At 39.7% G+C, this 21,866-nt stretch overlaps 2 protein-coding genes across 2 annotated transcripts; both read right to left on the bottom strand.

Moving 5' to 3' along the window:
- Positions 1-6,644: 6,644 nt before the first annotated feature.
- LOC131891515 (uncharacterized) lies at positions 6,645-10,265 on the bottom strand. Its single transcript, XM_059241124.1, has 2 exons — positions 9,772-10,265; positions 6,645-7,425 (listed from the first exon to the last, which is right to left on the bottom strand). The coding sequence occupies exons 1-2, from the start codon at positions 10,146-10,148 to the stop codon at positions 6,864-6,866; spliced, it is 939 nt and encodes a 312-aa protein (XP_059097107.1). The 5' UTR covers positions 10,149-10,265; the 3' UTR covers positions 6,645-6,863.
- A 2,999-nt stretch (positions 10,266-13,264) lies between these two features.
- LOC131891513 (galactoside alpha-(1,2)-fucosyltransferase 2-like) lies at positions 13,265-20,699 on the bottom strand. Its single transcript, XM_059241122.1, has 5 exons — positions 20,459-20,699; positions 20,215-20,376; positions 15,849-16,093; positions 15,025-15,250; positions 13,265-13,835 (listed from the first exon to the last, which is right to left on the bottom strand). Exons 1-5 carry the CDS (start codon positions 20,624-20,626, stop codon positions 13,503-13,505), a joined length of 1,134 nt encoding a protein of 377 aa, XP_059097105.1. The 5' UTR covers positions 20,627-20,699; the 3' UTR covers positions 13,265-13,502.
- Positions 20,700-21,866: the final 1,167 nt, after the last annotated feature.

The following is a 21,866-nucleotide window of genomic DNA, read 5'->3' as shown; positions in this document are numbered from 1 at the left end:
AGTGAATCCGTTCATGGACAACTGACGTTATTCCATGGAGTAAAATCATTTGATGAAATAAAATCAAATTGACATCTAATTTATTTTACCGGCTTGTCTAAGCAAATAGCATTGTGGTATTGAGCCAATTTGATAGTGCGTTCACTGACTAACACCAAACATGTTCATTTTGTAGGGTTTTGTAACACAGCTCACTCAAAAGCACTCGATTATTGAAAATTCAATGGGCGAATGGTGCGAGTTGATTGTGATGTTTGTCTTAGTTCTCTCTCCACAAAATGCCCAAATCATTGAGAACATTTAGGACCTATGCAATTCCTTACGTTGGACAGACGAGCTATCTCCCTTGAGTGCATAAATTGTATTACCTTTGGTGTTTTACCAACACCGATACTGACTATCAGGGCTTTAGCCCAATAGGTTGGAAGGCTTCGTAGTTTACCCTTGAAAGTCCGTGGGTTTCCAAAACCAGAGTGGGGTTGTTCTCGAGTACCGTACTGTGGAAATGACCGATATTGATTAAGTGGGCACATGGTAACGTAATGACCGTTGCTGGTTGATTTACTTCGGCAAATTCGACAAGTCACTTTGCAAGCCACTTGATGGCCAAGCATAAAAGATTTGTCACATTTGAAATAGACACGCCCCTCTTTGCATGACTTGATCCACAAATCAAGGGTCATACTTGGGGCTTTGTGGCACATGGATACTTGATGGCGATCAAGAAACACCTTTCCCGCGACGACTGATCGTTTGAATTATTGGCCTTAGAGATGACGAGGTAGGTCGCCGTTGACACGGAAGGTTGTTCGTCCTCCAGAACCAGGAGTTTGTGGTTTCGTGTTTGGCTTACGGACATGGTACAGAAATAGCCAAGTAGTGAAGGAAACTTTTAGTTTTCGACCTCCATTCTTCTGGAGCTTGACCGTTGGCGAAAATAGCTTCATTCTTGAGTTTCCATTCCTTTCTTGCGAACTTTGAAACCGTTCCAATCAGTTTGCATGCCGTTACAAAAGGTGTTGATCAAAGCAAATTCGAACATATCGACCCCCTTCTTTTGAAAAAAAAATCACGTCTTTGAAAGCAGAGTTAGCTGAATGGGCAAAATATTTCCCATCAATCGACAACGCGGGCACGGAAAGGCAATCCTTGAGCTTTTGGAAGAGCATAACGAATTACAACCAGGAAGGGTCATCATTTCACTTTTCACATTCAGCACTTTTCCAATTCGCAAATTTAAAGAGCGAATCAGGGTCGTGAGGGTCGCCATTCAACTTCTCCAAGGACTTGGCTGCATCAAAATGGATAATCCGCTCTCTTTTATTCATTTTGTTCCAGATGGTTACAGTTTGGAATTGTTGATGAATACGTTCCCTGAAGAAATTGCTTTGTGGGCCAATGATCACAAAGATGTTATAATGAATTACAAAGAGGAACAGATCGCGTTCGACGTTATTGATTCTGGCAAAGTTTACATCAACTCGAAGCGTGGCCTCTTAGAAGATGAAACTTTCAGCGGAAATTTGGACCAAATCAGGTAAGCAAGCATGCTTGGGGCAAAGAGCTAAGATAAGATTTGGCTTATTCCCGATTGTACGCAATAACGTACTACATTTCCATCTTGGAATTTAAATAGCATTCATGCCGGCCGCACTAGTATAACCTTGTTACTCTTTTACCTGACATTAGATTCTCAACGTACCCTATCACTTACGCACGCAATGATGACGCTTTATGCATAGGAAAGGCTTTTCCATGGACCGACCTGATCTTGAACGATATGCTCCGGATGTCCGGAGGGGGAATCTTTGATCATTACTTTTATGAGGACATTAGCCCGGAAAGAATGCAATTGCTGGAGCCAAGAAACATTCCTGAATCAAGCTACGTCAATGCCGCCATAAGCCTGGAGCAAATCATGTTCATATTCTTGCTTTGGATGGGTGGATTGGTTTTATCAGGCTTTGCTTTTCTTCTGGAATGCGTTCAGTTTAGACAATCTTCAAAAGACAAAAGAAATATGCTCATAACCATTGGCACCCCTCCCATGTGATGACAAACAGATAGTTCACTTCGATGTTATTGGATCAAGCAAACTAAAACGGAATTAGATTCGGAATTTTCAAGGAGCCTTGAACTTAGGTTTACTACAAATGCAAGGGTTCTGCCCAAAACAAAATAAAATTATCGGAACAGTCAATTCAATTCTCATTTTCCTTATATGTACACAAAGATACATAATTGTCCGAAATATTTAGAATTCAATCAGAAATGACACATTGAAAGCCCCTCGGCGCCAAAACTGCTAAACTTTTGGCTCAAATATTTTTGTAGCTATTCTGAAGGTAGGAGGTGTTGCATTGATGTTAGTCCACAGACCATGTAACGTCTATTTTAGGTGATTTTTAGTGTCTAGTGACTCATACATTTTCATTGGCCAGCGTGGACGGATTTTGAGAGGGTTTGTCATTGACTGGGTTCGTTGTAGACCCGGCGATTGTAGGTTGTTGCTGCTGATCAGGCAGTCGCCCTTCTCTTTTTAGGTGTACAGATCTGCGCTCGCAAAATAGATTTTGCTTTCCACTGAGGTGGTACCAATGCGAGATCTAGTCGTCGTATGATCTATGATCTTTTGTTTTTGACCTTACCTCGTAGTAGAGTTTTGTAACACAACTTGCTCAAAATCACCTGATTATTGAAAATTCAATGAGCGAATGGTGCAAGTTGACGGTGATGTTTGTCTTATCCCTCTCTCCTCAAAATGCCCAAAACCAGGGTGCCGGATCACATTTTTCCTTGAATTTCCTTTACTTGACATCCCCTATACACAGAGAGCATATATGAGGAATGAGAGAGCATGATGCATAAGCATGGCATAAGCCGTGAGAACCAAAATAAAGAATAACGCTACAGACGGGTTCTCTGTTCGGGCTAAAGCTCGCCCCTTCAATCTTAGCTGACCATAAAAAAAGACAATACGAATATGTATCGAGACGGTACCTTCCAATTCCAAACACCATCATTTTGGTTTTGAAATCTCTACTTATGCTTGTTCAACCTCACAACAGAGGTCAAAGTGCCAGAATTACTGTGCAACCAGAAGGACATAAAAAAAGAAAAGGTTTGTGACATAGCATTCCTTTTAACAATCAAGAACAAGGCTTGGACGAGCCTTGACTGGTCGCTTCAGAGAAGTAGACCATGGACTTTGTTCGCACTGGAGAGGAAACCTAGAGAGAATGTTGTGTTGCATACTAATGGGATACTTGAGCGCGCTGGAAGAAATAGTTGATTAAGTGCACATGCATCTAATTAGGCGGTAACGCATTGCTCAAACATCTTCTAGCAAGGTATTGTAGAGCTTTCCTCTCCAGCCCTGACGACTTCCATAGGTAGGCAAAACAGATTAAGCAGTCGAGTCAAGCCTTTGAAGTCAGATTCGACTACTGAAGCAAACTCTCTGACTCAAGCTTCGCCTATCTTTGGCCCAACAAACAAGAGCAACCATCATGACTCTTATTAGAAAAGCAAAAGTAAGAGATTGCAAAACATTCGCTTTAATGCGCTATTTTTTTCCTTCATTTTGAGTTTTCAAGTTGTCTTATTAATTAAAGATCTCCCCAAGGTACGTTCTTTGACACAGGGGGTGTTACTCATCAACTGACTTTCCACAACCTCTCACGTTTGTTGCACCGTGGGAGGCAAAAACAGGAGAGTGCTTCACTTTTGTGCATGTAAAGGATAACTTCTAATAGATATTGTCGAGCAATCATTGTGAAATATTAAAAAGAAAAAAAATGGCCACACGTCAGATGAATGGAGCAATACGAAATCAAGCTTATGCAACAATATGCAAATCAACCTTGTCTTTTTGACATTATACTGCATCACAAGGGGTGCGCCACATATTTGAATGAATGCTTGCAACGTATCTTAATTTGCAGGGCACAAAAGCTATAAAAAAGCCTTCACTTGGCAACGAAGCTATGATTTCTAAAACCTAATCTTTTTAGATACCATGTTCAAGTTGACTCAAAGACAAGTGGATCTATTACTATCCAAATGAATTGAAAAGACTTGATTGACACTCACAATTCCTCCAACAACAAAGTTACGAGTTTTTCATGCACCAGTCACGTACTTTGTAAATGTTACCAATACCTAGTAGTATTAATAGTAGCAATACCCTAGTAGTAGGTATTGTTTACCAAACTGAACTTTTATAAACGTGAATGTGTTGCTGGAAAGATTACACTTGTACCATACTGAAAAGTTTATCACTAACAAATACTACACCGGGATTAATATCAGTCTTCATCTTGGACAGATATTGGATGTTGCGCCAATCATGTACATGCTGCAGTTCCATTTGGTCTCGTCAGAAAGAACCACAACCTTGCCGGGATATGACTTTAGCCAATTTAGCATTTTCTTATAGCAGGACTCTCTCTTGGGCTTGTGAAGCTCTGTGAGTGGTTGACACAAAGGCTTTGCTAACCTGCTTCTCCTTAGCCCTTGATCTCAACCCCAGGTCTCTCCTTATTATGGTTTGTTCTCATGATGAACTCAGACTCAATTGCCTCCTGGGCCAGTTTTTGAATGTTGCAGGTCGGATTGTTGTTGATTTTCTTCTTTGTGCTTGAAATCAGTCCTGTAGAACTGCCAGTTCTCTTTTTCCACAATTTTGACCCTGAATAAACCCGCAGGTCTCCCGCTACAGCTTTTTGGCACTGTAGTTGGTTGATTGGCTGATGCTGAAGTTTCTGGAGATGGTTGTTGCACAATCACCAGCTTCAGGCTGCGCAATGAATTTCTGCGGCAGTTTTTTCCACCTTGTTGGGGAACCTTCAAATTTTGATATTTTTTTCCTTTTAAAATTTAGCTATAAACAGACGGAAAACATCTGAAAAAATGCAGGGCAATCGCAAAGTTCTAAAAAAATCATATCAAACACCTTTATCTGTAGTTTTAAAAGTGTACACCAATATCATCGCACCCGGTATAACACCAGCTCAATTATCAATTGACCTCATGGCCAGTTGTTTTAGAAGCACACATATTTTGTGCAGACAAACATCTTTGATAATTAATGAATTATTGTCGACAAGAGCAAAAGGTTATTTTTTCACTCGGTTTGATACACGTTTACTATTCCTCAGTCGCTGCTCTTGAAATGTTAGTTGTCTGAGTTCATTCAGGTTATGACATAAAAATAGCGGAGCTCCTAGCTGACACCAAGGTCAGATGTTGCCACTTCATTATTCAATAACAAAAAAGTGACTTTTTGGCTTGAGATTTATCTTCGTTTTTTGTATCAGGGCGTAAGGAAAATCAGGTTAACAAAATAAAGCATAGAGGCCGTAAGGCCTGGAGAGGAAGGCTCTATAAAACTTCTCTAGAAGATCTTTGAGCGAGGTTTCAAAAAGCGTTCCTCTCCAGTCCTGACGGAATCCAAGGACAGAGGTAGCGTTTTTACCGTGATCATTGTTTTTTCACCGCTGCTAACTATTATCCTGCACTTGAACAGAAATTAATTGTCCAAGTCAAAAGTACGGAAAATATCGAAAGATTCAGGCCATTTGGGACTCCTCCGAAATATTGGGCCATCTCTGCCATACTGTATGTGACCATTCAAAACGCCTAATTTGGCCTACCATTGCTAGGCTTTAGAAAACCCTATTATTCTATATACTTCTCTTAATATGGTAAGGAAAGGAGAAAAAGTTATGCAGCCAACGATCAATATAGGTAGAAATGCAATACACGAGAGTCAACATTAACTCTGCAAGGTATGAGGATGATTCAACTTCAATGAGATTCAATACTATCATGACAGAACATGAACACATAAGTTAAACAAAAGCAATGAATGTTTAGTACGAGATACAGCTAATACGGGGTAAAACCAAACCTTGTTGCTTCTTGGCCTTCAACAATCTCAGGATGTATAGTAAAATTTTATTAGGGTAGAAATACAAAAAGAAACATCCAGGTCAGACACTTTGGTAAAAACACTAATTAGAAGGAACATTCCAAGTCAGACTTGGACACACTTTTAGACAGCATTCCAGATTAATCCTACATTCAAGGACGAGCTCGGCCTGCCAACTCAAATTCGTTGGTAGACCAAGTATAATATAAAGATTGAAAGGCAATATATAGACGAATTATAACCTTTCATTTAAATAGTACTGGGGGATTACATTCCCTGTAGCGGTTAGAAAAGTCCGTGAAAAACAATACCAAAAAAGTACCGATGCCATCGTTGAGGACTCAAGCCATCATTGCACAAAAAACTAACTAACTGTTGGTCACTGTCTCTTACATTCTGACGAATGCACTTGCTCAGTTTTAGCGAGTTGCCATCCTGCAAAAATGAGATCGATTAAGTTTAATGCTCCACATTGGTTCGAATTTGAGTTCTTCATACAGGATAGTCGGTGAAGATTTTGTTTTAAATTGTTTTATCAACATTGGGTACTTTGCCAAACAGGGTGGTGAGTCGATCCACCACTGGGGCGTTGCTAGGTTTCAACTAAACGAGTCAACCTACCGGCTTCTTGAGTTCGGAACTTAATTTTAAGAAGAACACAACTAAATGTATTTAAAGCCGATTCGCATCACACAAAGTGCGGCCTTGCTGGAACTAGAGCTCTAGAGTCCCTTTATGTTGAGAATCACGTAACTAGATGTGTGCACAATCAATCCTCATCGCTCACACAGTGCAATCTCACGGGAACCAAAACAATCTCAGAGTGGCATTTCTGTACCCCGAACTGCATCTGGAACCATTAAAAAAGAGTGCGACATTTCAGCTGCCCATGAGTGTATCTTGAGAGTTTTATTTTGCAGACTTTTCAATGTCAATGTCCGCTCCTTGACCAACGACCCTTCATGATGTCACTAACCTTGTCAATTTTCAAGTTGGCTAGTACTTTTTGCCGCAGTTGCTTTTTTGTCATAAAACAGGTGAACGGAAGAGCATAGGATCCAATGAGCATCCTTAGTCTCGCGTCACGATCCTTTTGTAGCTCCTTGAAGTTAATGACATTGGTCAAAGCAAGTGAGAGCATGAACAAAGCCATCAAGCATAAAAGTCCCATGGATAGCATTTCCTGTGATGACGTAGCAGAAGTTACACTTGCTCCATCGGCTTCACTATTCTTCTTACGAATCAAGAAGCTCAGCGTGATGTTCAAGACAATGCTGAAAGAGGCCAATGCACTCATAACATAACTGAAAGCTTTATGCTTGGACAGGTTTATCCCTCCTGTCTGAGATCTGAAGTAGGCTGGTTCTCCCCAGAGATTGAGGCAGAGGCAAATGATGATGGCAATGACGATTCCTGTGCCGAGAGTTAACCATCTGAGCCTTTCATCCGTTATGGAACCCAGGTAAATTCGTTTAGTTGTAATAAAGACGTATCTGAAATGTAAAATGGAAAGAAATGTCTGTCAATTATTCGGTGGTTTTCTAATGGTTTGAGCAATTTCTTGGCTTAGTAGAGGCTGCAAGCAGAAATCTCCCGCTTGTGCTTTGATATGTTATGGTCGTTGGTGTTTTCTTTAGGGGATTCAAGTGCAGTAAAAAGGAAATGTTGAAAAACCATAAAACCAAGTATTTCGATCCTCTTCGATTCTCTTTTTCAACAGGTGATCTCTCCAGTGCGCTATGCGCTCTCGTTAAATAATGAGGGAACAAAAACGTGTCAACTTAACCTCCCACTTTCCAAGGTTTAACTTTCCTTATATCATAATACATAATTCCAATAAAGTCTGCAATGGGCTGACTTCACTCAAATTTGATGGAGGCTTTTCCATAGTTGTTCCTCATATGTGTGTGGAAATTCGAAAGATTCTCCTCGCATGCAATACAATTGTCATTATTTGTTTTCCCGCCCCTTAGTTGATATTATTTCTCGTAAGAGGAGTTCTCTCAATGTGTGGTGTTAGAAATCTCCTGTGTGAGCAGTTTTCTCTATTAGAACCGAATTGACAGACTTTTGTGGACCTGCGCCCTCCGAAAGTAAGAAGGGATAAGTGAAATAAGGTCGTTTTCCCCGGGAACTTGGTTTGTTTGTGCAAGCTTTCACCCCTCGACTACTTGTGGGACTCCGAGGAAATGATTTGCAGGTGGTGTTTTTTTTTATATGTTGCTAGGTGGTGTATGAGCACATTTTTAGCGCGTGAAGGAATTCCCACGTATCTCCTTTGCGCTTTTGTGAGAAGGGCATAAATGGCAGTTGTTCTCTGTCCCTTTTGATTGGGAGTTCATCCTCAGCTGAATTGGTTTCATACGGAAGGAGAGGTGAAATAAATACTTGAAAAACTTCCCGAAATCAACCCCGGTGGACACTCTGATGTGGGAAGTGTCTTGAATGGCCGTCCAATTCTTGAGTTTACTTTGTCTTCTGGTTCTTGGGCGATTATTGGCTAGTTCAAACGGATTTTACTGACTGTAAACCAGAAATTTCAAACCAATTTGCTCGGGCTTATGCTATCATTAGCGATTTGCATCACAATTGATTCCAAGCCATAGCGCATGCTTTTTGTGTAAATACAATTGCAAGTGAGTGAACCTTGTTGGGCTGAACCTTAACAACAGCTTTGTGTGAAAAGGGTGTCTTTTGGACCGAATTTCTTTCATAGTTTGTTCAATAGTTCGTATCAAGTACATACTTCACAAACACTTGTAAAAAGAGAGTAATACGTCCAGTAATTTTGAATTCATTTTGTCATTGCCCCTTTATCTCAACCATGGACGACGGTACCCTGGACATATTTGACGCCGCCAAATGTACTCAAATAGTATAACGGAAAATTTAGAAACCATTGACTTAAAAAAAAAACGTTACACACAGCTTTTTAAAATAGTACATAAGAAGCAGTGTTGCCATTTTGGGTTGCACCGCTGCCTGCACGCCCCAGATCCTTGAAACAGAGCTGCCGCAGGCGCCCTCAGCCCATTGCAACCGAAAGGTGAGGTTAGGTCAGGTTGGGTTAAGTTAAGTTAGGCTAGCAATAAATTGCCAAAATGGCATCACTGATTTTCTTGATGCCGACGGCATATGTAGCTTGTGTACTTGTTTGAAAAACTGCATGTAACGTCCATAAATGAATTCAACCTCCCGATCAGAAATTGAAAAAAAAATAGTCAAGCGCTTTGGGCTCTCAAAATTGTAAGGAGAAATATTGCAAGTTTTGGGCTTTAGCTATAAGTATTCTTTTCAACCCGGTTTTTTTTCTATGGTTCAAGTTATCTGATGTCCAAGTTTAGTTTGAGCTAAACGGGTGATACAGCATGGACGAATAAAAAAAAGTTCCAAAATGTTTTTGATGTCAGCGGTTGCTAGGAACATCCGAGCACTCCTTGACAGCGACTGAAAGGTGTTTTAACCACTACTGAGCGAAAAAGAGTAAACTATTGCACGAGCCTTGAATTCCAATGTCAATAATCTTGAATTATAAAGAATTCAATAAGTGAAAACTGGAGCGTAATGGCTGGAAATGAACAGCAGTAGCCTCTTTGAAAGGACGGAGCCTGAAAACCGATCCAAGTTAATGCCTAAAGCTTCGCTTTAGCCCTGCTTCTTAATGGGATCGAAGCCTACCGGGGTATATGACGACAATTGGATAGACCTTCACTTATTTTGCGACCTCCATGTCTCAACACAACTATGTCTTCTTTGGGTGAGGTTTGAACCGCTAACAATATTGTTCGGTCAACATCGCGACTTAAGCATTTCATTCGAGTATGCCAGTAAGAACATACCTGATAATGACTCCAAAGGTAAGATACAGGAAGACCATAAGGATACTCATAAATAGTAACCACGATAATGGAACGGCCACCACGTGAGGAATGGGCACTTTAAGTGTCTTCAACGATGTCGTCACTGAGATCAAGGCCAAGGAGTACGTGGCAATGTGGAGAAGGTCGACAAAGACATAATCGAGGATGGATATCATCACCAATGGCTTGGATAAAGTGGTCCTGATGATGAAGTCGTTTAGCAACTTGTTCGTCACAAATAGTACCCACACGAATGTCAAGCGCTGAAACATGATCTGAAATTCATGGACCACCCATTGGTTGGTGGCCTCGATGGTCGCGTTCCAAAAGAAAAGGTTCCCTTGAACGCGTTCCATTGTAAAGAGCAAGCTCTCAAGTGAAACTTCGATATGATGACTTTGAGAAGTTTGCGTGTATTTAAATTCTACAGAGGTATGCCGTTGATATGACGACCAGTACTTCACAAAATCAGAGCAACTGATGTTGCCAGCATATCACATACGCACTAGATCGTTATACACGGTGGTTATACTTGCTGGTTACATGTTTGCTTAAATGCCAAGACATGTACAGATATATTTTTCTTTGTCAAAGAGACAAAGGGAACAACTTTTGTGAAATACACATGTTACTACAAGGTAGCTCAGATTAGTGTGTAAAATCACTCAAAGCCCATTAAAATGCTTCATTGTCAGAGACGTAGTCAATCAGTATTAAACGTACCCCTAGTTAGGCATTGACGTAAGATTTCTTAAACTTTTTCACCTTAAAAGATCGAAAAATGGCCTATTTATGTTTCCAGTTATTTCCAAGGCATATTGTTGTCTTTTTCAATTAAACAATATGGGACAATATTCTTCCATTTTCTGTAAAATTTGTTTTAAAGGCTAAGGGTAGCAAAAAATGTCGCTTAGAATTTACAAAACATGTCAAATTGCCATTCGTTTTAGTTAAGTGCCAAAAGCTACACCATTCAATCATGTTCTCTAAAGAATTTGAACGATATATGTGACTGTTTAATTTTCAAATTTGCCACTTTTTGCAATAATTGATTTCTACCTACCCGCGGCGTTTTCATTCAACATTAATACAATTTTGTCAAAATTCAAGATCAAGCTTGATTAAAAATGCGATTTGCAAGCATAACATCATTATTGTGAAATATTGAAACATTGACAATAAGTAAGTTTAGGTTATATTGCAAACTATTTTTGGGGGTTTCTACCTGTTTAGAAGCAATGAAATATTTTCATTTATACCTTAGACAAAGAAAAGGAAGATTGCGTTTGTTAGCAATTGCTTTAAGACATAACCGGAGCAGTTTGTAGTCAAATTTCATGCAAATTCATTCTTTGAAAGCGTGATATCTCATAGTCAACAAAATTGATTGTTTTTTTGGTTTGATTTGGTTTTTCATGGGCTTTTCTAACCGCTACAAGGAATGTAATCCCCAGTACTATTAAAATGAGTTTTGATCATGGGTATTCCCTGGAGCTTATAGAACGTTGTGAATGCTCCTGAGTTGAAGGGTGGTTCATTGTCAGATCGGAATGCATGTGGGGGCCCATAAGTAGCCAAAAATCTCCCCAAGGCAGGCAGTACCTACAATCTCAGTACGTGTAGATTTTACAATGGCGGCTTCAACAAACCTTGAAAGGTCACATCTAACCACCAATGTACGTTGGCCATCCGGGAATGGTCCAAATAGGTCGATGGACAAGGTGTACCATGAGTGTGGTGGGATTGGTAAGGCTCGTGTGAGGCCCTTCTACTTGGCTGCTTATTGGCGTTGGCAGTGGTCATAAGAAGCAATGTTGTCCTTTACCATATTATCCAGCCAAGGGAACCAGACGGAAGATTGTAGGCGCCTTTTTTAATCAGATGTTCTGAATTGGGTTGCTCTGTGAGAAAGGCCAACTGCGTGCCAACGGACAGTCCTCGGAAGCATCAGCCTGAGGCCCATCAAGACTATCCCTCCCGGAGAAGGGGTGAACTCTTCCCAAATATTTCTGTCATCCTGTATCATAATAATCATCTGTAATCATACTGTAGGCATGAACATAAAATGTCTAAAAAAAAATACATCAAGTGCTTTTGGTACCAATTAAGTTCTTGAACGCATTTGGAGTTTTTGATAGCCGAATCACCAGGGGTCGAGCGTTCCAATGATCCACCACCCGAAATAAAAAAGGAATTGAGTCGTTCTGAGGTCCTGGCAAAGGGCTTGCGGACCTCTTGCTCAAAAACGCTCCTTGTGGCCCTGATGGAGGCGTCACTGACTACACCATTCACAGAATAGAGAATCTTGACTATCATTTGTCGATTGGATGTCTTAGAAAATTAACCAAATCAGCTCTAATTCTTCTCCGCTCCAACGATGGAAGACCCCAAAGATGTAAGCGATCTAGATAACCAAGACCCACACTTTATGTTGCCAGCCTCGTCATTCTTCTTTGAACGGATTCAAGTAGAGCAATACAGTACTGTAACTGGGGGGACCACCATTTTTTATTATCTAAAAATACGATCTTCCAATAGGTTTGCAATTGCATAATACACTAATCAGTGCTACTTTTAATGATGTTTTCTTTACCAAAGCTGGTTCTTGTGTCGTTTTGATACAGAAACACGCAACTAGAGGTCTTGGCATTTGAGCAAAATCTCTTAAAGTGTTGTACGTACCACCGTGGACACCAACAGCAGCTCTCTTTTTTTGTTGGCTTTCCCAAACAGAAAACAGGGACTTGAATTGACATTCATTTCGTTGGAAGACCAAATGTTGTATAAAGTTTGAGTGGTAAAAAATTGACGAATCATAATCTTTCATTTTGATTTTACCGTGGATTGCATTCCTTGCAGCGGCTAGTGATGCTGGTGAAAACCTAGACCAAAAAATGTTAAAAGTTTCTGCCTGGGGATTTAATTCTTCATCTGATCATGCTGCACGGAAGTAAATAAGAACAAGTTAGGCAGGAGGCCGATAAAGACCTAAATGACAAAACGGCTACAGATTTTCTAAAATGTGAAAACAAGTAAGAAAAAAGTCGAAATAATTGGAAATTTGGATTAAAAACATTTTTTCCCCCAAAAAATCAAAGCAATAAAACAACTTGATTTGTTTTTCAAAGTAAACAACAAGTTAGGTGTCGTGAGATTTTTTTTCAATTAAGTCAGTTCTGAATTTGGTGTGAAGTGGCCATCTTCTAATCTTATCAAAGGGGTTGCTCTTACAGATAAATATTTTTCCAGTTTGTTTCCTGCTTATTCCAGTTCTTTTCTAGCAAGTGAGTATGAAAAAATGCCAAAAAAGGTTAAAAATATACATTTTTTCCTCAAGAACGACGTTTTTAGCTATTGTGTCCAAAATATGGCCAAAATAGGTAAATACCTAGGTTTTTTCTTAGGTCTAGTCATCACCGATCTGATCCGAAGGAGGAAGAGCGAAGAATGATGCATTATAAAGTTATTTGTCAAATGTGAATGTATTGTAAAACAGTAACAAATGGTACAGAAAGGGGGCATGAAGTCGCCCAGTCAGCTACTAATACCGTGGCATCAAATATATTTACCCGGCAGGTAGTGCCATTCTCGTTTTGACAATAGTTCTTCTCTTGATGAGCAGAGTAGCCTTTGAAAGCTTCTCTAGGATAGGCCTTGAAGGGGAATCAAAGTGACAATTTGCTTTTTTTCATGACAAGGACGTTATCCAATCACGGGGTTTGTCTTGAATGAGCCTCAATGAATTGCCATTTTGATAGTTTTGCTTGTTTGATGGACTCGACTTGAATGCTGAACCCTGTGCCAATATTTTCAGCTTGGATTGTGTGCCCACCAGCCAAGTAGGCACCCCAAAAGCCAAATGTGCCGTAGTCAACGATAGAATGATTACATTTGGACATGATGCACATGTCCAAGTGGTTTGGTGGAAATTCAAATTTGCTCTCAAAGGCATTGGCAGCATATATGATGGTCTCGGCATGGGCTAGGGTTTGGAAATTATCCTTGATCCAATCTACATCGTCAGATGAAACCAGGTATACCAGCTGGAAACCAAAAGTCAGCATCAGATTATAATTGAATGGTTGAGAGAGATGCTCAGTATCTTTTAACCTGATTAGACACTCCCACAAGTTTGTTTTATTAATGTGACCCAAAAATCGATCTGACTATCAATTATAGTGTATTGGTAGAGCATTCGCAAGTCAAATCCAATCTTCTTTGTGGTATTGGAATTGGCTGTTTTAGCATCAGAAATGGGCGACCTTGCAGTCATTCCCGAGGGTGAGGAAAAAATAAAATAAATGATGAAGTTGATACGACCGAGCCGGAATATGTCTTCATTGGGAAATCCAGCTCCGGAATAAACAAGCAAATCGATCCCGAACTTTATGGTACATATGTTTGTGTGTACTCTCACACAAATCATAAGAACAATTTCCAAAAATAACTTTTAAATGGCAAATAATAAAAAATAAATAAAGTGGCAAATAGTCAAAATTAACTCTCACGGAGTTGGATTGATCACCCTTGTTGTTGTTTATTCAGGGACAAGTGAAATGAATGGCTAAAAAAGGCGAGATCCTTAGGTCATCGGCTGGAGTTTAAGTTCGAGGCAAGAGCAAGGATAGCCTTGCTGTTCCGTTAAAGGGAAAGTGTTCATCTGCGTGGAGGAATTTGTAAAACTGGGTGAAACTGCCCAAAATCAACAACAATATGAAAGTTTCTGCGGAATTAATGTCAGGATGATTTTGATGATCTTTTGTTGGTTGGAGATTTGGTCGAACCTGAGCTAGAACGGTGCTCCCTCTTGATATTTTAAGACTTCCTCAGAAAACCTGGCAAGAGAACAGCTATTCAAAATTTAAATATTTCGCCATTGATATAAGTCATGTCCCGGCTAAACACAAAAGCTCGGTAAAAACAAGAATGTTTGATTTATGTGTTTCTTATTACCAAAATCGTGGAAGGAAAACATCAAAGAACAAGGATTGTAGTTCTTTTTATTGGTGGTTGTAAGCAAACAAAAAACTAAAACTAGCCCTACTTTGACCAAAAATCCTCATTTTCCAATTGTGGATTGGACTTTTTCTAATCTTCTTTGAGATCTTAACATCCACCATTCCAGTTTCTTCACATCACCACCTTTTCACCACCATGTTTGACCATTTCAATAACTCTTAGCTTAAAGCTGCGGAAACAAGGCAATACATAAGTACTAAAACAGCCACTCACGTTTGATGGATCAAAGTTCGGATTTGAATCTGACAGGGTCTCTTTCAACTTGATCATGGCCCTGATAAAGAACTCAAACTTGACCAAGGTACCATTTTGCAACATATCTAGATGGTGCTCATAGTCCGTCCGACGCACATGTATACCAACCCAAATTGGGTTGGGAATCCTCGAAGCTATTTGTCGTCTTGTCGCGGCCAAAAATTCTTCGGCGGCATCATTTACCCTTGAAATAAAAAGGATTGATAGATGATTTGTCGAAGCATGAAAATAAAACACAAGCCACATGGGCCGTTTGGCCTGGTCGCGGCTACTAGGACAAGTTTGGGCTGAAACGATTTTTTTACATTTATTACCAATACCAAGGTCTCTATCACGGTTACCATGATTTAGAATCAATACAGAGATAACAAAGCATACATCTCATCCAAAATATCTTCAATTGCTTATCCGTAAGTCCGATTTCTGCATTTGAAGAATCAAGTCATTAAATCCTCAAAGCTCTGCTCAGCCCAGCAAAAAGCTCCGTCGATTTAACGAGAAAAAATGAAAATGAAACACAGAAACTTGCCATGTCAGTAAGTAAGAATACTTTGAACGGAATGTATGCCTTGGTGTCTCTGTATTGATTCTAAATCATAATAACCTTGATAGAGACTATGGTATTGCTAATAAATGCAATGCACTCGTTTCGGCCCAAACTTGTCCGAGCAGCCGCAACCCGGCCAAACGGCCATTTCGCTTTTTTTTACTGCCGGCGGTAAGAAAAGAATGGAAATCACCAAACCTCCAAATTTATCCCTCACTGCTTGACCAACTCTTACCTGGGCGTGAAAGCAAAGTGATCTTTCAGGATTCCTTTGATCTTGTCAAAGTAGAACACTGTATTTGGATAGTGCATCAAACGAATATTACGAATTCGTTCCTGAGGTCTGGTGGCCAAGAATGCTTGGGTCGCAGCCAAATTTTCGGTAAATAATTGGTGTGCTTCATTGATGCAGGAATCACTGATAATTGATCCATTGTACGGAATGGACGGGAAAACGTCTATCAAAGCACTGTGATGCTCCTGTAATATAGGGTCCGAATTTTGTTATCAAATCTTATTACTCTTTTTTGCCAATATTATTCTAACTTCTCCTTGAAGCGAATTCCTGACTGAGTTAACAACAACAACAAAGGTACATTTGAATCCGAAAAAAGGGAAAATCTCTGAAAACCCTTCCAACTTATGAATGGAACAAACGACGAGATGTGAAGAGAGTACAAGCCATCGAAGATCCTCATGGAATATAACATGACGATGATCTTAAAGTTGCGCCTGTCTTGAACACTTTTCCACCGAGAATCCCTTAAGAGACGAGAGTGCAAGTGTTTCCGAAGGTTCCGGAGTGTGTGACGAAGTGATTCATGTTTCAGAGGTGCTAGAAAAGCTAATGAGACTCAAAAAAATAAAAATCGGTTTTTGTGGCTAGGTCTTTCAAAGAAACATTTGTACTTTCTTCTAATCGAAGTTAGAACGAAATCATGGAATCCCTCTCGTTTTTTCAATACAAGATAACATAACGGGGGTGCCACGGGGTTGTGACAGGACTTCGATGTCGTCTCCATCAGAGATTATCATGAGCCCATCCACTCACTTAGCAATAGTCAGACTCTTTTTTCTTCGAAAAATACAAACCGAAAAAACGAAACGAAAAAGGGCCATTTTCCGATTCTTTTTTCGAAAAAATACCGAAAAATGGTTGACATTAAGTGAGAGTGTGTTTGGGTACTCGGGGTTCGGCGGGTTGAGTCTCGCCTGGCCAGAGAAGCCAGCCATCAACAACATCCTTATATTACTTCCAATAAGGGCCCTTATTTGCCACGTCAAACCGCCCAAATGAAACGTGAAGACGCACGAGAGATTGTAAAATAAAGTACTGGTGACGTGCCATGAAAGCAATTTCTTTTCCGGCCATTATGTGACCCAGGTCACTAATTATGCATAAGATTTTGAAAGAATTTGCCAAAAACAACCCAAACGCATTATAATTAAAAAAAGATCTATCGGCCAAATCGGCCCTTCTTTTTGGTAAAGGCCGACTCACAAAGTGCCCTCTGATGTGCAGAGCGTAAACCTATTTTCGTGCAGCGTAATGGGGCTATGGGCAGTGTCATTTCCGTGTCAGTTTAGCTTTCCATCTGTGGGAGTGGTCAGCGCCTGAAAGTCTCCATAAGAAATGTTGGGGAAGAGAATCGAACCGGGGAACTCTCACATCTAAGTAAACTACTGCACCACGTCTTCTCTTATACAAGGGTGACTTCCAAAGGCAAGATTCGAACCCTGCCCCCTGCAGAACTGTGTCGACCTCTATTGGTTACATTCAACCACTCAAATATCATAGATCCTTCACTTGAAAGCGTATATATGCAGGTGTTAATCAAAAGGTGACGGCTTTGTTTCGGGTCAGCAGGGTTACTGTTTTGTTATGTTGGGTTACATACTCTGTGTTATCACCTACAGACTCAGAATCCCTATGCTCGGGCCACTAGCTATCTTCAAAGCCAGGTAAAATCAATTTCCAAATCCTATTATGCGTTTTAACCTTCATCAAGAGAATCTTTTCGTTTTCATATAAAGTAGTCCAATTTATTCGTGGATGAGCCGATCAAATGGCACCCCAATTCATTTCCACGTCTTACAGCAAAATATTTATAGATAAACGTTCTACAAGGAAAAGAACGGGAATGACAAGCATGGCAAAGAGGGACGAAATAATTTATAATAATTTTGATTATATTTTGAGCCAGCCCTTGCCCCAGGATGGTGCCTGGATCAACCGATATACATCATCAGGCCATGATGCCGAGGACGAATTAGATGATTAGGTCAATGGTGATCAAATATACCATAACATATGTTAAAACCAGACTAATGTTATCTTATTTACCAAAGAAGCCAGTTTTGCTTTTGGTGAATTATCTTAGTGAATATCGGCTGGGTCTTGGCTTGACCAATTGCAAAGTCAAATCATCTGAATCAGCATTTGTAATTTAAGTCTTTATCAAGGATCTTGCTCATGTGATGATTCAGGAACATCATGAAAGGTTCCAAGTCAAAAAAAAAACGGATTTGATTGGACGTTTCTCATGGATTGCTAAAAATTAGCAATCTCTCATTTTTTTGCGGACTTCCTTACCGCTACCGGGATTGGAATCCCTGCAGTTCAAGACGAGAAGATTATTCATTTTACTTGACTTTTATTTATATATATTATTTGATCGACCAACGAATTGGAGTTGGCTGATCTGGCTAATCCTTGAATATAAGGTTGATCCGGAATTTTAGTCAAAACTTGTCCAAGTCTGACTTAAATCTTGCTACTGGATCAACGCCTACATAAGCCCTACGAATATTTGAGGGCAGCAAATTGAACAATGAAGGAGCACGAGAAAGAAGAGATGTGGACTTCATTGTTCGAACTAGCCTGGATTCTTGAGGGCTTGAAGGTGCTCTCAAAATGCACATTAAGCCTCTACGGTCACTAGGTACAATTGACCCTAAATCCTGGGTTGGGACAAAGTTCAAGAATGCTATTGAAAAAGTACATTATCAAATACCTTTTGTACCTTCTCTGAAAACTGTACAATCCCAACCTTTCTAACCTCTCCCAATACGAGAGCTCTCTCATATCCTCAATGTTCCTAGAAAAACATCTTTGGACCTGCTCAGACTTTTGCTAACCTGTTGAACTCATTGGAGCCCAAATGGGAGAGGCATATTCAAGATGCGGCTGAACAATCGACTTGTACAGAGTTCGAAGTGAGAGAAATCGGCTTATAGTTACTGGGGAGTGACTTATCTCCCCCTTTGAAAATTGGAACAATATGAGCTTCCTTCAGAGAAGAGGGGAACTTGCCCTGGTCCAAGATGCAACGCATCAAGTACGAGAAAACAGGAGCAAGAACCTGTGAGCATCTCATCAGAAACTGAGATGTCACACCATCAGGGCCAGGGAGCTCGAGAGTCTCAAGTCCCTGATGGCCTCTAAAGCATCCTGATCTGTGACTACAAGATCATCTAAATGCTCAGCTTGACAAGACTTTCGAAAAATAAAAAAAATATGTGTATATGTAGCCACTTAGCGTAGGTGAACATCAGGGCTTTCAGAGGCTATGCATGGTTTTTATGGCTATATTTGTCACACCTACAGTGGCCAAAGACTCACCATGAGGGCTTGAATAGCGCTACTGGTAAAGAGTTACGTTTCTACAAAAATAACGGTAACAGAACGGGTTCTTTAGCCCACCCGTTACTGTTACTTTCTTCTTGACTAAAAGAGCGAAAGAATAATTATATTAAAAAAATCCTTCCCAATTTTTTTAACGTTCCGTCCCCAATGGAGTGAATTATTTATTAGTGGGGGAATCAAATGAATATTCACGAGAGTCATTTGTTTCACGTCATATCTATCAAACGTTAAGAAATCTCATAAACGGTTTCCTTTGCAGTTTTAGGGTCTCAATTGATTCTGCAAAAGTAATGGTAGCAATAGCGGTAAGGCGGTACCTTTTTCAAAAAGTGTTGGTAACGGTAACGCTTTAATTTTTTTCCAGTAATGGTTCAAACCCTGTACACGACCTAATGACGGATGGTAGTATTGACGCATCGCCTTTGTCCCTCAACGTGTGCAGGGACTTTCATAAGTTATAATAGTTATTGTAACTGGAAGGCTATGACAATCTTGTAGCAAGTTGAAAAAGATGATGAGATGATAAAGACAAAAGTAATGTATGCAACTTCTTAAGCTCTCATTTCACGTCCATAAATTGCCACCCTTCAAGTTAATATTGAAGTAGAACCTAACAAGATCCAACATTTGGCCTTAAAATGACAGTTATTGATTGCGGAAGGTGTTCAACAGCAACATCAAAGTCATGATAGGAAAGAACCTAATAAGTAAATTAAAACCCTGTAAGTGCCCATTAATGCCACTTTCAAGAGCTATACATCGAGCGTCCGTCAATTACCCTGACGTCGACTTGATGCTAACAATGTATTGATTTGGATGTGACTGCACTCATCAAGATGTGTTTGTAGTGCCAAGAAAATAATAATTCGTTTCCAGAATTTATAAAATCGTACAATTCGTCAGTAGATGGTATTAAAATATGTTTTTTCAAAGCCCCGGAAAAAAACCTTTTTACCTTGCTCAAGACCGGCGTGAATCCCGTGAGTGCAGATACGGCCAGTAGGGTAGCATATTCGCTCATTTTATTGCCCAGTCGGCCTTTATCATGAGTGGTCATAACAAACTGATGGTAAGGGCAGTCATCAGTTTTCTCGAATATTTTTGAACAAGCGTTGCACTGCAAGTCCAAACACTTCTGGTTATCCCACAATCGAGGATTTTGATCCTAAAGGCAGGTTCAATCATTGTTCTCCTTTTACCTGACTTTCCATGTAAAAATCTGATACAGACGTCGTTACTGGTCCAATGAATGTATCAAGGTTCACCAACTTCAACTTTTTATGGATCAAATACAACGCAACTGATGCTACCAACAAGACCATTAAGACCATAAATGTGAAAATAGATCGTTTAATTATATTTGCCATCGCTGTTTGATTATGTCACAAGAACTCCTTCCTCAAATGCTCTCTTTTTATGACTGTCGTGATTTGAGTCGGGTTCTATTGGGACCTAGTTTTGCATAATCAGAGATGGGCGGTGCGATATTGGAAAACGAAAACTTAAAAGTATGGCTTTTTATCGGTTACATTCAATCAAACAATGGAGGAAACGCTTTGTGTATGTAGGCAATATTAAAGTAAGGGTTAGGCCAAAATTTGACTATTTTTGCCTGAAAAATAGAACGTATGAGTGCCGATCTGTGTGAGGACATCTGTCTTAGTTAACAAAAAGAAAAGTACGGCTCGGTTTTATTGGTTCATTTTGGGGACAAAAGATTGATTTGGCTGTTTATTTGTGAGTAAAATGTGTTATTGACACTTTCTCGCCAAAAACACCTTAGTTGAGTTTTAGGTTTTCATGCGATCTACGTTTTGATTATTGCCAACACAAATTGCTGATCATTTTCTCCTAGATATCACAAAACTGATCATTAGTATATAAAACGTTGGTAAGGCCTTTTTAACATACCTACACAATCATTCAACATGACCATAATCTGCATTGTAATCGGAGAAGAATCAAGTGTGAAGTTTCCCTGGCTTTGTGGAGTGTTAATAAATCGGTTTTATTTTTGATTGATGTACATTTCTGCATATAACATCTTTTGAGGTGACCATATTCTAACCGTTTTCTTTTTTGATAACCATAAACTTTTTTTCTAACACCTTTTAATTCGAGGCTTGTTGTTTGGCCATTTTTTACCAAAAGCATCCTACTAAAAATAAGGCTGTTAGATTTTGACTTAACAATGCCCACTTGTGAACGCGATCCCATATTGCAACGAATGTATTTGATTTAGACACAACAAAGAAAAATAATCAAGAGGATTTGCTCAAACGAAAATTCTTATCCACACTTGTGCAAGATTGACGAATTAGCTTTGAGAATATTGCTTATAGAGTATTTCTGATGGGCGTCGGTCATGTTCTTTAGTTCATAGATTGAGAGATATGTATTTTCAATTCAGCTCGACTAATTCGAAATGATGAATTTGTTTTTAAGCAGATCGTTGACTTCTTTTCATTGGGCGTAAATATTCCTCCCAATCTCATGAAAATTGCTAACTTGTTCAAATCTCAAATAAACATTTGGGAAATATTGCTGCAGAGTCCCATTGAGCAGATGTCAGCAGATATGAAGCTCTTGAACAACCTGGACAGACAA

Source organism: Tigriopus californicus, chromosome 12, assembly GCF_007210705.1.
Source record: "Tigriopus californicus strain San Diego chromosome 12, Tcal_SD_v2.1, whole genome shotgun sequence".
In the NCBI taxonomy this organism is placed as follows: domain Eukaryota; kingdom Metazoa; phylum Arthropoda; class Copepoda; order Harpacticoida; family Harpacticidae; genus Tigriopus; species Tigriopus californicus.
This window is presented reverse-complemented; position numbering and strand designations above follow the sequence as displayed.